Source organism: Girardinichthys multiradiatus, chromosome 7 (genome assembly GCF_021462225.1).
Source record: "Girardinichthys multiradiatus isolate DD_20200921_A chromosome 7, DD_fGirMul_XY1, whole genome shotgun sequence".
NCBI lineage: Eukaryota > Metazoa > Chordata > Actinopteri > Cyprinodontiformes > Goodeidae > Girardinichthys > Girardinichthys multiradiatus.
In genome coordinates, this window is record NC_061800.1 from 38,670,226 (window position 1) to 38,687,750 (window position 17,525).

Sequence of the window (17,525 nt, forward strand, 5' to 3'; positions counted from 1 at the left end):
GGTGAAAGCATCAAGCACCATAAAAGCAATGCTGAAGGAGGGAAAGGGGTTGTTTCCTCGCAGAAGACCAGCGAACAAGATCAGACGGAGAAAAGAAGCTTAGATGGAAAAGGAACAGAGACACAGCCCAACTGATTGACTGCATTAAAAAGAGGATCAACCCGTGTGCCCAGAAAAGAACTGTGCCTCAAGATTAAGAATCTGATTTAATCTAAAGCCTTTTTATCCAGACAACAGAATTGAACTTGATCGGTGAACAGCTGATTGCTCTAAGTTTCAGGCTTCTGGAAGTCCTGAATCAACCTCATGTATGTGTCCGGGTTTCCTTAAACTCTTCAGCCTCTGGAAACTACTGTCTTCGGAGACATATGACAACAAAGATCCTGTTTAACCATCAAAGCCTGGAGTATCAGTGCCTGCCACCTAAAGGAAGAAAACTGAAGATTGAGTCGTATTCCCTTCAAGAAACCACTCATTGTTACCAGAAGAAACTTCTCCATCAAGTGCATGGATGAGCCTCCGTCTTCAAAGCCTCTCCAAACTCACTAATTTCAGCATCAGGGAAAGACAGGTTGAATTGATTGATTCATTCTATTATTGAAATTATTTTGTGTTGCCGAATTTAAGCTGTTACTGACCCCTGCAAAAGCGTTACTAATTAAAGAAAGTATATAAAATTCTAGTTAAATTGTGGACATTCAATTATTTGAGTCACCGTATTTTTTGGTTTTTCATTGGTGGTAAAAAGTCTTGTTGCCTGGTTCCAAGATATTTTAGGAGCCCTAAGGGGCTACTAAAATTAACCTAGCCCATATACCAAGAGCCAGTTGTAAAATTAGGGAATGAGCAGCCGTGAACAAAAGTGACTGTTGAAAGTGTGGATGACTGCGATAGGCTACTCGGTCGTCCAGACCTCCACTTGAAGAAGGGCGAGACTTTTGTATGAAGGATGTCAGAGGCTGGGCGAGTCATTTTCCGACACCAGCTTAAACAGACCTTTCAGTAAACTTGCTTAGTAAGATCTTCCAGGTTTAGGGAAGTCCAGACCCGTTGGATGGAGAGCTGGATTGAGCAATCCCTTTAGACATAGGGAAGTAGGAGGGAGGGGTTAGCTCATCGGACAACGAAAACAGCAACTCAGCCAAAACGTGAGAGGCCACATAAAATCGCAAAGCAGGGTCAGAGGATGGTGAGGCTGTGGTTCTTAGGTTTGATTGCCCAGAGGTCACCAATGCAATGCAGAGCATATAGATTGCTGCAGATCTCCAAACTTCAAACAGCAGAACAGTGCGTATAGAGAGCTTCACTTAATAAGCTTTCTTGACCGAGTAGCTATATCCATGCTTTTTGTTGCCACATTCAATGCAAAGAGTTGTATGCAGTCGTGAAAAGAAAGCCACAGCAGGACTCTACAGCAGTGGAGATGTGTTCTCTGGAATGACCAATCATACTTCCTTATTTGGCAATCCAATGGACAAGTCTGGGTTTGCCAGTTGCCAGGAGAAATACACTAACCTGACTGTGGTGTGTGAAGTGGAAAAGGGACTCTTAATGTTTTCACTTCTCCCCTTTTCCAACATGACTGCGCACCAGTACACAAAGTAAGGTTCATAAAGACATGGATGAGCGAGTCTGGTGTGGAAGAACTTGACTGGCACAGAATCCTGATCTCAACCTGATAGAACAAACCTATGGGATGAATCTGAGAAGAGACTGCAATTCTGGCCTTCTCGTTCAAAATCATATGCTTCTGGAGGAATGTCCACAAACACGTGCCTAAGCATTGCGGAAAGAATTCCCAGAACCTGATGCTGTTAAAGCTGCAAAGGACCGAGCTGACATCATATAAAACCCTATGGATTAGGAATGGGATGTCACTCAAGCTTAAATGTGTCAAGGCTGAAGAGGTTATACTTTTGGCAATATACTATAGAAGGTTCCTGGCATTATAATCTGATTTTGGCTGTCTTACAGTACAGACCAAAGGTTTGGACACACCTTCTCATTCAAAGAGTTTTCTTTATTTTCATGACTATGAATATTGTAGCTTCACACTGAAGGCATCAAAACTATGAATTAACACATGTGTAATTATATACTGAACAAAAAAGTGTGAAACAACTGAAAATATGTCTTTTATTCTAGGTTCTTCAAAGTAGCCACCTTTTGCTTTGATTACTGCTCTGCACACTCTTGGCATTCTGTTGATGATCTTCAAGAGGTAGTCACCTGAAATGGTTTTCCAACAGTCTTGAAGAAGATCCCAGAGATGCTTAGCACTTGTTGGCCCTTTTGCCTTCACTCTGCGGTCCAGCTCACCCCAAACCATCTTGATTGGGTTCAGGTCCGGTGACTGTGGAGGCCAGGTCATCTGGCCCATCACTCTCCTTCTTGGTCAAATACCCCTTACACAGCCTGAAGGTGTGTTTGGGGTCATTGTCCTGTTGAAAAATAAATGATGGTCCAACTAAACGCAAACCGGATGGAATAGCATGCCGCTGCAAGATGCTGTGGTAGCCATGCTGGTTCAGTATGCCTTCAATTTTGAATAAATCCCCAACAGTGTCGCCAGCAAAGCACCCCCACACCATCACACCACCTCCTCCATGCTTCACAGTGGGAACCAGGCATGTAGAGTCCATTCGTTCACCTGTTCTGCACCACACAAAGACACGGTGGTTGGAACCAAAGATCTCAAACTTGGACTCATCAGACCAAAGCACAGATTTCCACTGGTCTAATGTCCATTCCTTGTGTTCTTTAGCCCAAACAAGTCTCTTCTGCTTGTTGCCTGTCCTCAGCAGTGGTTTCCTAGCAGCTATTTTACCATGAAGCCCTGAGTCACACAGTCTCCTCTTAACAGTTGTTCTAGAGATGTGTCTGCTGCTAGAACTCTGTGTGGCATTGACCTGTTCTCTAATCTGAGCTGCTGTTAACCTGCGATTTCTGAGGCTTTTAACTCGGATGAACTTATCGTCCACAGCAGAGGTGACTCTTGGTCTGCCTTTCCTGGGGCGGTCCTCATGTGAGCCAGTTTCTTCGTAGCGCTTGATGGTTTTTGCAACTGCACCTGGGGACACTTTCAAAGTTTTCCCAATTGTTCAGACTGACTGACCTTCATTTCTTAAAGTAATGATGGCTACTCGTTTTTCTTTACTTAGCTGCCTTTTTCTTGCCATAATACAAATTTTAACAGTCTATTCAGTAGGACTATCAGCTGTGTACTGTATCCACCTCCTGCACAACACAACTGATGGTCCCAACCCCATTTATAAGGCTTGAAATCCCACTTATTAAACCTGACAGGGCACACCTGTGAAGTGAAAACCATTTCAGGTGACTACCTCTTGAAGCTCATCAACAGAATGCCAAGAGTGTGTGGAGCAGTAATCAAAGCAAAAGGTGGCTACTTTGAAGAACCTAGAATATTGCATATTTTCAGTTGTTTCACACTTTTTTGTTCAGTATATAATTCCATATGTGTTAATTCATAGTTTTGATGCCTTCAGTGTGAAGCTACAATATTCATAGCCATGAAAATAAAGAAAACTCTTTGAATGAGAAGGTGTGTCCAAACTTTTGGTCTGATCTGTATGTTACATTTAGGTTCAGATTGGTCTGGCAGTGGCATTTAATCAGGTCTGTTTATGTAACTGAATTGTGTCTGTATGAACTTAATTTATTGTGTATTTTTGCATAATTGTAAATGATTTTGACCAGCTTTTCAAGTGCCTTCAGATGATATGCATTGTGAATTGGCTACATAATTAAACTTTGTGTTGGTCTCTCTCAATAAAACACAATGGCGTTTCTTGTAATAATGTGACAAAAGATGGAAAGGTTCAATGGACATCAATCAAGAAGTTCTATGGAGCACTTGCCAAAATTAAAAAACTAATTTGGTGTAGGGGGAGTCTGCCTCTCAGTGTCTAATCACAGGGATGTGGCTAAACTACAGAGCCATTTAAGATTCACAGCATTTAATATTACAAGACTTTATAAACTCCAGAGAGACCTGGGACGTGAGTGACTGAGCATAAGGCCGGTGAACGTCCCGCTCATCTCTGTTAAGCCCTGAAAAATCTCATTATCTCACAATCACTGGTAGGATCTATTCAACGTGCTGTAGGCCTCATTATTCTATCATGTGTTAACGTGTCCAGAAAGATGACTTGGTGTATTTATGTTAAATGAGGTCTATTTGAAGTGAATTATAGGAGAAGAACAGATGTTTTCTCAATTGTTGTTTTCTTTCTCTTGTTTATTTTTTCTTTCCAGAGACAACTTCTTGGTATTAGATATTTTCTTCGAAGCACTGAACTATGAAACAATTGAGCAAAAGAAAGCATACGATGTTGCAGGTTTATTAGGTAAGAAGTCCTCTTTAAGATGTTGGTTTATAAAAAGCTTTTTCAAAACAGTGGTGCTCAATTTTATAAAGATTTGCAAAAAGTACAAACAGCCTTGGATTCTCTTATTACATCTCTCCTTAAGCACTTGTGTTCTGTGTTTCAGGTGACATTGGTGGACAGATGGGTTTATTCATTGGTGCCAGCATCCTGACAATCTTAGAAATAATGGATTACATCTATGAGGTACAGTTTTCAAGTTGACTCAAACATATCCAGTCCCGTTAACAATAATTAACACCTTGCTGGCTTTCAGAGAACCCTCATGCAAAAACAAGCGCTTTACACAAAATATATTGCAGTGTCTTTGATTTTATTTAGTTTTTTGTTTAATCAAGACAGAAAACTTTGATTTTGTATACAGAGCTGCAGTTTCTCTCTTAGTGAGCAGTTCATGTTAAAGTTAAACTGGTTTTATTGCACCTAGTAAAACCGGTGTTCCCACAGTTTCCCTTTCATAATGTACTTTAGCCTTGGTGGGTCCTGAGACGACCCCTAACATCTTAATCACTTTTCTTTTATTTGAGAGGGGTAGATTGGGTCAGATGGTAGAAAATTGGAAACAAGTGAGTGTTTCAACAGGATAATCCAGGTTTTTGCCAAAAAACAACCAATTTAAGGAACTCTACTAATTATGCGAAGAGGAGTGGTCAAACATCCGGCCAAAATTAAACCAGACGTTTGTTGTGTAACCCTAAACAAACTATGGTTTAACTGTGTTTGTAAAGCCCTGAACTATTCTTATATTTCAGCTCAGTACTGAGTCTATCTTAACCTCTCACATATTTCCCAATATGAATTGTATAAATACAGCTGTACCAAGATAATTTAACCTTATAGATGTGAAAGGGAATATCTGACATGTTACTCTTATGTGCATCCCAATAATAAATAGCATCAGCCTTTTAGATTTCTCAAATAGGCTTGGCCAAGCTGATAATAACATTCCTGTTGAAGTGGCAAATAAAGCGTTATTGTTAGTTTTACGTTTTTTCCACATTGGTCGCTTTTGTTAACTTAAACAGATGGCTGCTACATTGAAGTATTAAAGTTATGCTTTCTTTTTGTCTAGTAAAAGTCTTGTGTATTTTACATTTTAAGTTAACTAAGAAAACTAAAGTTGGACCAGAGGTAACTAATTCCAGTCCCTGAGAGCCACCGTTCCACAGCTTCTAAAATCTAAATCATTCACAGACTTTGCTACTAAGCAAAAGACTGGAGGCAACAGAGATGGGTTTTAATTAATGAAAATCAACTGTATTTTGTGGTTTATTTTAATAAAATATATTTTTAACTGACAGTAAAAAATAGTACTAATATAGTAAAAATGTGTTTTTCAGCTATCCTTATCTATCTTCCAGTGTTTTGAGTTTAAAAGGTTAAACTGAAACTGGATTTTTATAGGGTTGTGTTAGTGCTTTTGTTTTATGTTTTTGCACCCTGTAATTCATTTAAATCCATAAAATTAGCTTTCAGAGTAAATACAAAATATAGTTTTTAAATAATGATTTAATTTACTGCGCGAAGAGACCTATCCAAACCAACCTGGCCCTATATAACAAGTAATTGCCCGACAGAAACTGACAATCTTTGACATCGCTCTGGGGAATTTTGGCCCACACTTTGTAGAATTATTTTAAATCCATCACATTGAAAGGTTTTCAAGCATAGGGGGTCTATCTAAGGTCGGGCCACACAATCTCAATTGGTTTTAAAATGGGACTAGGACTAGGCCACTCCAAAACCTTTGTTTTATTTTATTGAGCCATTCAGCTGTGGACTTACTGGTGTCTTTTTGATCTTTGTCCTGCTGAGTGTTTATGTGCTTAATGTCACAAACTGTTGGTCAGACTTTTTCTATAGAATTTGCTGATATAACGAGACATAACCCTTCTAAAGAGTTTTTCTTTTGTATCATCAGTCCACAGAACGTTTTATCTCATGGATGCCATTTTTGCCAAGTCTCTTTTTAACAGTTCAGTCATGAACACCTATATGGAGGGATGTACCTCAGTGCTTTAGATTTCGCTCTTGATTCTTTTGTGAATTCCTGGATGAGTTGTTTATGTACTGATGGAAGAAATGTGGTAGGGCGACCACTCGGTTCACCACTGCTCAATGATTTCTCCATTTGTAGATAAAGGCTCTTATAGTAGCTCACTGGAGTCCCAAATGGCTTAGTAACTCTTTCCAGATTGATTCCAGTTTCCCTTTTCTTCTTAAATGTTTGCAGATTAGAGCATGATGTGTTGCTTTTTGAGACCTTTCTGCCTACTTCATGTTGTCAAACAGGTTCTATTAAAGTGGTTTCCTGATTCTAGCAATCTGGCAGTTATCAGGCATGGGTGTGGCCAGGGAGATTGAACTAAAAATGTGGTTAATCACATTTTATTCATTATTTACCAAGGAGGGCGCATGGAACACAAATGGAGGTATGTTAGGATAGCTTATTCTTCCTTAGTAAATAAAAAATCACTGAAAAACAGCATTTTGTATTTATTCAGGTTATCTTTGCCTTATTAAAAGTTGTCTGATGAGCTAAAACACCTAAGTGTGACAAAAGAAAGTGAAATCTGTAAGGGGAAAAATGCTTTTATACATAGCACATAGAGGAATGGGATGAAACACAAACATCATGTGAGATTACTTCTTCCACATGCTGTATTTCTCTCCTGTTTTACCCTGCCTGACATGCTCTTGGTGAAAGTAGCTGATCAAGCATCGGCTACAGCGTCTGCTGAGACCACAGAAAGAAGAGAAGAAGAAAACCCAGCCGACCTCAACTGTTGCAACAGTGGGTCTAGAAGAAATGAAAGCAAAGGTACTGAACAAAAACTGCACTGTAATAATTTACTTTTCCTTGTTTTCATGCTGAGTACATCCCACACCCTTACCCTGCAGCACTGCAACTGTATTAGAAAACAGAAACTGGATAAGTAATAGAGAAGCAAATTAATATTTTTCCACCACATGAGAATAAGGGGTGTAATGCTCCTAATTACTTTTTAACCACTTTGCAAAACACAACCTCCCCTGGAGCTCAAATTCATTACTGCACTTAATTCTGAAGTTGCCTCTTTTCTAAACAATAAATTTCGTATGTTGAATCTAAGCAGAAGTGAGTCAAAGTTTATTTTGCATATTGGAAATGTGACAAATGGTGAGTAATTTGACTAAACAGCTGTGGACTCCAGCGGTCTTTCAAAGTCGGAGGTGGGCCTCCTCATGAGGAGTTTCAGGGGAGGCTCCGAAGAGTCACACAGAGGTGGAAGTATCACATTAGCTGTTGCATATGTTTTCTAAAGCAGATCATCTGGAATAGTCCAACTCTAGGTAATTTTCTTGAAGCCAAACTTTAAAACATGAGAAATTTCATGGTTTATTCTGCTGTAAAAACAAAACGGTCTTAGAACACAAGATCATATGAAGGAAAGGTCAGAATATGCTTATTTTGTCCAGGCCATTTGTTCTCAAGCATATCCATATAGGTGAAAGTTTGTAGAAGAAACAGATTAGGGCTTTTGCATTTTTTCTGTTTTTCATAAGACATTGATCATGGTGCATGTACCATCTACATGTGGTCATAACACTTTGGGCATTATCTTGGCTTGAGAACGATCTAAAATATCCTTCTTAGGCCAAGATGACAAAACTTACATCCCTCCAGCTTCTCAGTTCAGCAAACTTTAGCCTCTTTAAGATTTAACTTTCAATCCATGATCCACATGTGTTCGCAATCACCTGATAGGTCCAGACACAGAATGGGGGGTCGAAACCAACAGGTCCACCTCAGAAAGCAGTTACAGACCCCTAACGGCCATGGCATGTGAAAGTTAAATGTGACAGCAGAATAAGTAGTGATACAATGCAAAGCCAAGACAACAGCAGAACAAAAAAAAAATACACCGATAAACAGAATTTAATGCAGATAGCATACTAAGCATGAAGGGCAATATGTTTGTTTGTTTGTATTTAAGCCACCTACTGCGCCGAAACAGCCAGCAACATAGAGCTCAGACAGATATTTTTAGTATTGTGGACAAAATCTGTCGAAACAGATTTTATGTACGTACTTACATCCAAGCAGCATACTTATAAGCTCTGCCCCTTTGATACTACTGTCCCAGCTACGTGCTCTGAAAGCACACACAGCCCCATGATCTGGCAACTAAAACATGAATGACAAAAGGTTGGATAAAAGGCAGAGGTTGTGAATTCACAGTTACTTTGATTATTTAGTGGGGGAAAGATAATTTTCTAATTAGCACGATTTTTTATAAAGATCCCCCCCCCCCCCCCCACACACACACACACACACAATTAGTTGCACTGCTGAGAATTTGTATACAATAAATGTAAAAGCCTTTGTGTTTCTGTGTAGTTAACATCTGCGTCACCTGGTGTCACGGGGGTCAAAAGAATGGGCAGGAGATGGGTAGACTAATTAAAAACAATGGAAGCTGACACAAAGACCTGAATTGCAGGGTGATTTGTTGGTTCCCAGACCAGTTTCTATTTGCCTTGTTAACCATTTTGTAGAACCATTAGCAGTTTTAGTAATGTCATTGTTGTTCCACACTTCCACTACCATGGGATATAAATAATGCTACAGATTTATGTTCATATCCTTCTCTTGGCTGATACCTTTGTATAGTCACATCCTTTATAACCTTTCTACAAATTATGGCTTTAGCTAAAGAATGCACATGTGGAAAATACAAGAAAATATTTATTTCAGCATTTTCAGATTCACTTTAATTGGTGCCAGGGGTGAGCTAAAGAAGGCCAAATGATGCTATTGAATCAAAAGGTGCTTCAACAAGTGACTGTAAATGAGTGCACAGTTTATTTTTCAATTGAATTGTATAGGATGTATCTCACATTAAATGTGGAAATAGTTCATAAGTGATTTATCATGTTCTCATTTTGTACATTGCAAAAAGACGCCATTTTAACAGGGGTGTGAACAGTTAAGAGCCACTGTAAACATCAACTGTTGGACAAAGCTGGATTCATACACTTTTCCCACCCCTCATTCATGTTGGCTAGGCTAATTCCAGTTCTTTGTTCAGTTTTTAAGTCATGTCAGGCACAAATCTGCAAAGAGAAAAACCTTCTGAAATATGGATTAGCCTGTCAAACCCTGTTTATACCAACAGGCTTAAATTACTTTTTTGTGTGACATTTGATCCTGATTTTGACTTTGCTCTGTCTGCCTTCAACAGGAGCCCAATGACACGACACGGAGTCACCCAGAGGGGGCATACGCCAACACAATTCTCCCTAACCACCACGTCCCTCATCCCCAACCTCATCCCCACCCTCTTCCTCTCCCTCGTCCTCCCCCTCACCACCATCGCCCAGGACACCACGGGGTGTTCGAGGACTTTGCTTGCTAAAGCCAACTTTTGTTTCCAGTCCTGGTGACAAAACAAGACAGGGACTTTCTGTGTTAAGACAACAACAGACTCCCCCTTTCCCTCCCTCTGCATCTCCGTTGTTTCTTTGCTCTCACCAGTGAAAAGCTACAGCCAAAGTCAAAAACACCAAACTTGTGCTGCTAACAAACCACTTGTACAGTATGTACAGTATAGGCACAAATTTAGACATGGTTTCTTTTAATTTTCTTCTGTTTTTCTTGTTTTGATTTGAACTCAACTTAAGTCAGCGTTACTTTGACTCCGGGCACATTGGGACTGCAGGACCAGCTCTTTGGTACATGATCTCTACGAAGGGAAAAGAGGAGAAATGTACATCACAATGATCCAGTTTCTTCTCTAAAAAAGGATGTATTTATTCAGTTGGCATCTGTTTTAATTATTAATTTTATTAAGGCTGTGTTTCTGAATCTACTCTGACTTCATGAAGCTGTATCAAATCATTACACATGATAAATTATGTAATTATTTAACAAAATACTATTATCTGTCTGTTCTGTATTGTATACAAGGTAACAGTACTTCAGTAAGCCAACCTTGTTAGTGTTAAACCATCCAAAGTGTGAGTGGACTTATTTAGGCTGAAAAATGTGACCTCTGCTTTGAAGAGCTAGCAGCATCTTTCCACATGAAACATTCTCTTTGGCTTGTGGTTAAGGTGTTAGAGAGTAGCAGTGTACCTGTACATAAGTCAGGAAGTCCTACCAGGTTTCTTGTTTATATTTACTGACTATATAACTTATGTATTATCAGTTTTAATTATTTATACGTTTTAGAGAAGATTTTTTAATATAAAAATAGCGATCACGATTGTAGCAAATACTGTACACCTGACTCTGCAGATATACCCGACTGACGACTGCCAACGTTGTTATCAAAATGTTAACAGGAATGGACTCAGACTTATAGTGCAATGCAAAAGTATTCATAACCTTTAAAACTTTTTATATTTTGTCATATCACATCCACAAATGTACCTCATTAGGATTTTATGTGACCGGCCAAAACAGAGTGGTGCATAATTGTTCTTCCCATCATTATGACCAGCTACCGTGTGTCTGCTGATAAACATAATCTCCACAGCATGATGCTTCCACCACAGTATTTCACAGTGGGCATGGTGTGTCCAGGGTGACGGGCAGAGACACCTTTTCTGTCAAACACAGCATGTTGCATGAAGGCCAAAAAGTTACATTTTGGTCTCCTCCAGAGAACCTTGTATCACATGTTTGCTGTGTCCTCTAAATGGCTTGTGGCAGACTTTGATGTATATGTCAACAAAAAGTTGTGCTTTGGATAGATTCTTCCATCTGAGCCATGGTTCTCTACAGCTCCTCCAGAGTTAAAATGGGCCTGATTCTCTGATTAATGCTCTCCTAGCGCTACACTTTAGGCAGACGACAATGTCTTCATCGTTGTGCAGTGCTCTTTCCATTTTCAGAAGATTGAGTGAGGCTCCTTCAGTTGCTTAAACTTTTTATAACCTAACCCCACTTTGAACTACTCAACAATTGTATCCCTGACCTGTTTGTTGTGTTCTCTGGTCTTTTTAAAACTGTTCTCTAAAAAACCTTTTAAGGTCTTCACAACGACCTTAACCTTGACTTTTGACCAAAATTGGTTGCATGTTTTAATTTATTTAGAGATAATAGATTAGATAATAGATAGATAATTAGCATAAATTTGGAAATTGTATTATGATTTTCTCTCCACTTCAAAATTATGCACTACTTTGTGTTGATCTATCAGATAAAATCCCAATGAAATACATAAAAGCGTGTGGTTGTAGTGTGACAATACATTCAAGGGGTGTGACTACTTGTGCACTATACCCACAGTATGTTTTCTGTTTTTATATTTCCTGCATTTTACAAGACATCACAAAAATCTTTGCATAAGGATGACAAGCTGTTTGTTCTTAGTTGTAAAATGCTTGTATTTGAATTATTCCTATAATGTCTCGTTTTTTCCTTCCATCCTACTCTTCATTTTGGTTAATAACACAACTTTCAGCTGACATAAGCAATAAGAGACGGAATCTTACTTCTTTTGCCAAGTCATCTCCTTCAGATGTGGGCCGGAGCGATGGCAAGAAGCACAGCAGCTTATTACAGTGTGAACCTGGCATTAAATTGTGTGTGCATGTGTGTGTGTGTGTGTGTGTGTGTGTGTGTTTGCATGCATACTTTAACATTTTGCACACATGACTGAGCACATTAAGGTGACACAGCTCAGCTAAGCTGATCCAGTAAAAAGAGTGGATTAGAATCAAAGAAGTTAGTGGAAAACTAGGCAGGTATTATTGCAGTTTGTGGGGTTTTATCTACAAACTCCAGATCAGAGAGGGAACGGGTTCTGTAATATAAACACTGTTACAGAGGGTTGGTGAAGTCTTTTTGGTTAAGGCGTGAAAATATGGGACAAGGACATGGTAAATTGTAAGAGCACAAGTTAGAAGAGTGGAAATAGAATTTAATACTGAAGACTTTACTCATGTTCATATTTTCCACTATTGTACAAGGTCAGTCTAGTCACTGACGGCTTTTTCCACTGCAGGAACGTCCCTAAATTCACATGGCCAGAGCTTTTAAGAATTTTGTTTGAGGTTTCTTCATTTTTTAACACAGTCAGGGACCATACAGTCAGTTGTTCCATCTCTTTGTTATAGAACCATCACTGTTTCAGATGTTCTGTTGAGTATGGGTTTTATCCTCCCAGCGAACAGGTAGTGTGGGACAAACGTTTTCATGCCCCTCTAACTTGTTCACATTTTGTCACATTAAAACCACAAACTTTGTCATTTATTGGGATTTTATATGACAGGCTACCTCAATGTAGTGTTGTATTATGAAGCAGGACCATGGTTTTCCAAATTTCTTATGAATACAAATGTGAAAAGTGAAAACAATGCAGCTGCAAGTCTTTTGGGATATGTCTCTACCAGCTTTGCACATCTAAAGACTGGAATCTTTGCTTGTTCTTTGCAAAATAGCTCAAGCTCAGTCAAGTTGGATTTCAAGGATGTTTTCCTGCTGGAAGGTGAACCTCTGCCCCAGTGTCATGTCTTTTGCAACTTTCAACAGCTTTCTGGATTGCTTTGTATTAAGCTCAACCTATCTCCCCATCTGCTCTTACTTGTCATGATCCACACCAGTTTGTATTTTTGTCGACTGCACTCATCTGATTTCTGGTAATCCCTGTTGTACTTAAGTCTGTTTTCTGTTCCCTCATTGTCTGGTCATCTGTTATCATCCGTCTTCAATGCCTCCGACAATATCCTGTTACTGCTTCAGTCCTTCATCATCACCCTCCATGACATCACCAGTGTTCCAGTCCCTGCAGAAGAGAAGCATTACCACAGAATGATGCTGCCACCACGGTGTTTCACCTTGGGTATTATATTTTTAGGGCAATGTGCAATGTTAGTTTCTGCTACACAGTGTCAAAAAGTTTCAATTTGTCTCATCCAGTCTACAGATTCTCCTACCTGAGCTGTGGATTTTTACAGATCCACCAGTGTAACCATGGGCCTTTTTGCTGCCCCTCGGAATACTGCTCAGAGTGGACGGCAACACAGTGGTAGCTTTGCAGTTGGGTCATACTCTTTCGATTTCTAGATGGTGCTTTGGACAGTGCTCTGTGAGATGTTTAAAGCTTGACATTTAGTTTTAAAACCTAACCCTGTTTTAAAGTTCTCTACACCTGTATCTCTCGCCTGTCTGCTGTGTTCCTTGCTCTCCATGAAGCTGTTTGTTCACTAATATTAAGACCTTCACTGAAAAGCTCTTTTTTAATAGAGAATAAATTATACACAGGTGGACTCTATTGATTAATTGGGTGACTTTTGATTGCAACTGGTTGCGCTGGATTTTATTTAGGGGGAATAGAGTTAAGGGAGGCTAAATATGAATACATGAACAACAGTTTCTCTTTAGTAAAAAATCAATTTCCTTTCATTTCGCAATTACAAGCTGCTTTGTGTTGGTCTGTCACATAAAATCCAAGTAAAATACATGCTTGTAACTTTAATGTGATGAAATAGGAAACAGAAAAAAAAATCCAAGGCTTATTTATACCTTTTGCAAGGCTCTGTATTTTTCTCTTTGTATTTTAGTAAAAGTCTGGAAGCACTTGCAAAGAAAATAAAAAAGGTTGTGTTTTTTTTTGTTGCTTTTTTTTTTTTACAAGCATGGCGCTCTGCACACAGCAGAAATTTAGCTCCAGATTGTATTTTCTAAAAAAGGACAGAACGGTGGCAGATAAGGAAGGCTCTATGTTTTGTTTTGTTGATGCTAGCTTTCCTTGGATGCCTGTAATAGAAATAACTGCACAGAAAGTTACCTTTAACTATCAGTTAAACTACAAACTAGAAGGAAAAACAAGCCAACACATAATTTAGTGTTCTCCCCTAATCACTGGGCCTCTGTGGAAAGCAAATTAAAGTGCAGTTTCTTTGCCTATTGCACAGCTAACTCATCATTGCTTATTAATTCAGCAAATAATTGTTCTTGATTTATAGCTATTTGCTTTGTTTTTATTAAAGTGGCCATCCATCATCATATTGCCCTAAGTGCAGTAAGTGCTAGCACACCACTGTAAAACATGAGAATACATGTGAGGTTTCATAAGATTAACTCTATTATCATGATGTAGATATGTAGGATTTCAGCCGAACATTCGCTCTCATGGTGCAGTTTGGACTTGAACGAGTGAAAACATGTCATTCTAAAATTAATGCACATGTGGTGACAGCCACTTTATATGAAATTATTCGCACCATATGATTAAAAGAACAGATATGACATTTCAGATAAATAAAACCTATAAATATTAAAAGCATGTAACATAAATCATAATCAGCTTTTCTACTATTTCTTAAGGAGATTATTTTAAAGGCTTTTTGACAACAAAAAGCCTTTGTAGACATAGCCGTCTTAAAATAGGGAGTAAGGGCACTTATGAATGATGTGTAATCTGGCTCTAATGGACTATTATACATAGGACAAGATATAATAGACAGTTTTAACAGGAATATGTTGACTTGATGTTTGTCCTCAGTTTTTGTTTGTGAGCATAAAGTTTGTCATGTAAAAATTGTTTTCTTTTACAGTGTCTGTCAACAAAAAATGTCTGCTGATGTCCTCAAAAAAATCAGTAACCATATTTAATCAGCTTGGCTGCTTAGCTTCAGCTGTGACTCAGTTTTTCTTAGTGTCTGAGCTAAATGAAAAGAGTGTTTGATAGCAGCTGCCATCTGATTGTATATGAATGTTCTAGCTTCTCCTCCATTCACCACGTGTTACATTAGCTTGAAGGGATTTTTCTTTGGACCAAACAAAACGAACTGTGACAATGCGAACTGTAGAAAGTTACAAAGTTCAGGCAGCATGACACATGCTGTCCTCAGAGGAACATTTTGACAGCTTCTGTATTGTACCTTAGAACAGTGAAATATTAGCAAGTAAAATACAGACTGTTTAGGTGGATAAAAGTAAGACTTACATATCCACTGTATGGCTCATTAATACCTACATCACACGTATGTGTATCTGCCTTGCATGTCAACAAAAAGAGGAAGTACACTCCAGCCTTGTTATTCTACTCATTTAACAGTTTCATACAGAATTTAAAACAATGACCCATAACGTTCTCAATCTTTTACATCACTGTGAAGATGCTCTGTCTGCACTGATGAAGATTCAGTCACCTTGGCATGCCAGATGCTTGAAACTGGAAGTGATGGCATGATCTATTAATTATTTTGGCTAATACTTATCTGACCACTTGGAGGCACCTATAGATCATTGAAATGCCATCTCTAGAAGGTCACTTGATCCTTTAATATGGGGGGAAAAAAGAGATGGTGACATCACGGCAAAAGTTAAACAAACCGTCCTGATGCAGTATAATACTTGATCCTGCTCCCTGTTCAAACCGGACTTGATGTTTCACAAAATCAGTTTTATTTCTTCATTTTCAGACCTGAAGTGGGATGGTCTGTTTGCACAGTTGTTGGAGGAACCGAAGCAACAATGCTGGTCAGAACTGGAGCACAATTTTTATTTATCTGAATAGTGTCAGAATTGTTGCATTTTAAACTCCAGCTTCTGTCACAAGTAGTAATTTACCAAGGTGGTGAATCACAGGCAGATCAGGTTTACAAGAGAAAACTTTTAAAACTCCCCATAAAGTGCCAGCTGGAAAGATGCTTCTGTGAGACATTTATTCTATCTTCCTCCTCCACACTGGATAAGTTATCATATAAATCTTCACTTTGCTACAGACTTACTGTCTCTGCTTTTGTCCTGGGTAGACAGCGTTAAGCACTGATTCCCAAGTTAGGTGCTCCAGATGTTATTTCTGCACTTTTTGACAACTTTCAGTTGTGATCTTGGTTGTATATATGCTTTGCATATTTCTCAGTTTTGGAAAGGGAAATAAATAAAACATAATGTGAGCTACATGTCCGAACAAAACTGGAAAGTTGTAAAAATGATTACCGTATATATGCCCTTTGGTGTTAACAAATTACACTTTTCTGTTGAATTGTTTGATATATGCAGTTGCTGCAGTTCTGCCACATTTAACCTAGGATCGCAATGAGATTCCAGTCTCTGACTGTTGACTCCCCTTCCCCTTTCAAGTAATCATGTTCTATACATGGATATTTAATATTCATAATCATGTGTCACTTTGACATTTTCAAAAGGTTCCCAATCACAGTCTCTGATGGCATCCTGTACAGGCTATGCATAGCAATTTTGTCCTCTGTCATCAATAATTGTAGACATCCCTTGAGAAGTCACATGGGGGGGCTGGTATGTTGAGCTGAATACAAGTCTGAATTACCTCCATGCAGTGTTACTGGGGTCCAGGCACAGAGATACCCTATCTTAAAAAGTGCTATTAAAACACAGCTCTGCTGATTCTGTATCTGAAACCTGTTTGAAGTCAGTTATCAACCTGACAGAGCTGGTGACCCAACAGCATTGAGTGTGTATGACGTCCAGCAGGACTCTAACAGAAAAAGACACTTTCACTGCTTCATGCACAACATGTAGCTCACATTGCTGGAATTCCTCAAGCTCCTTATCGGAGCTCCTGTTCTGCACAGCTCCTGAGACTTAGATTTATTTTTCCAGCACCATTGTATCACGCTTGTATTTGCTTATTACAATATGTGTAAAACCCACATATTTCAACTGGACACAGATGTTAAGTTTGAAATATCTGTCTTCTTTTTTTTTTCTGTCAACCAAATATTTCTAAGCTGAGGCCTGAGGGGAAAAAAGCGTATAAGATGCTGGTGATGCAAGCTTCTGTCTGGATTTCACTGGGAGAAATTTAATCTCATATCCAACAGAAATGGACCATCCCAGAGAGAAAACATGGAGAGCTTATATTTTGTACATAACTGTTATGATGATGTGAATATTTCCTCTGTTAGAACAGATTTTATAAATGTCAAATATGGTAAATACAATGACTATTAAAAGTTTAGATAAAAAAGCAAAAAGTGTCTCTTTAAGTTCAGACCTCGGCTCAGGTTTTGTGTCGATTATTTATTTTATTTTTTTACTGCTCATCCACCGTTTAAAGCATTTCCAGCTAAACGAAGAATGATCTGCAAGATTTGAAAACCTTGAATGCCTCACAGAGCATCAGTCTGAGCAAACAT

The 17,525-nt window shown here is 38.8% G+C and overlaps 1 protein-coding gene across 1 annotated transcript in view; it reads left to right on the forward strand.

Annotated features, from left to right (window-relative positions):
• asic4a (acid-sensing (proton-gated) ion channel family member 4a) overlaps nt 1–17,363 on the forward strand; it is a 174,508-nt gene extending 157,145 nt beyond the window's left edge. The window contains exons 7-10 of the mRNA XM_047371410.1: nt 4,279–4,370; nt 4,516–4,595; nt 7,120–7,230; nt 9,635–17,363. Of these exons, the coding sequence (XP_047227366.1) occupies nt 4,279–4,370; nt 4,516–4,595; nt 7,120–7,230; nt 9,635–9,808 (457 nt within the window). The 3' untranslated portion in view covers nt 9,809–17,363. The remainder of the gene's footprint in view (nt 1–4,278; nt 4,371–4,515; nt 4,596–7,119; nt 7,231–9,634) is intronic.
• Nucleotides 17,364–17,525: the final 162 nt, after the last annotated feature.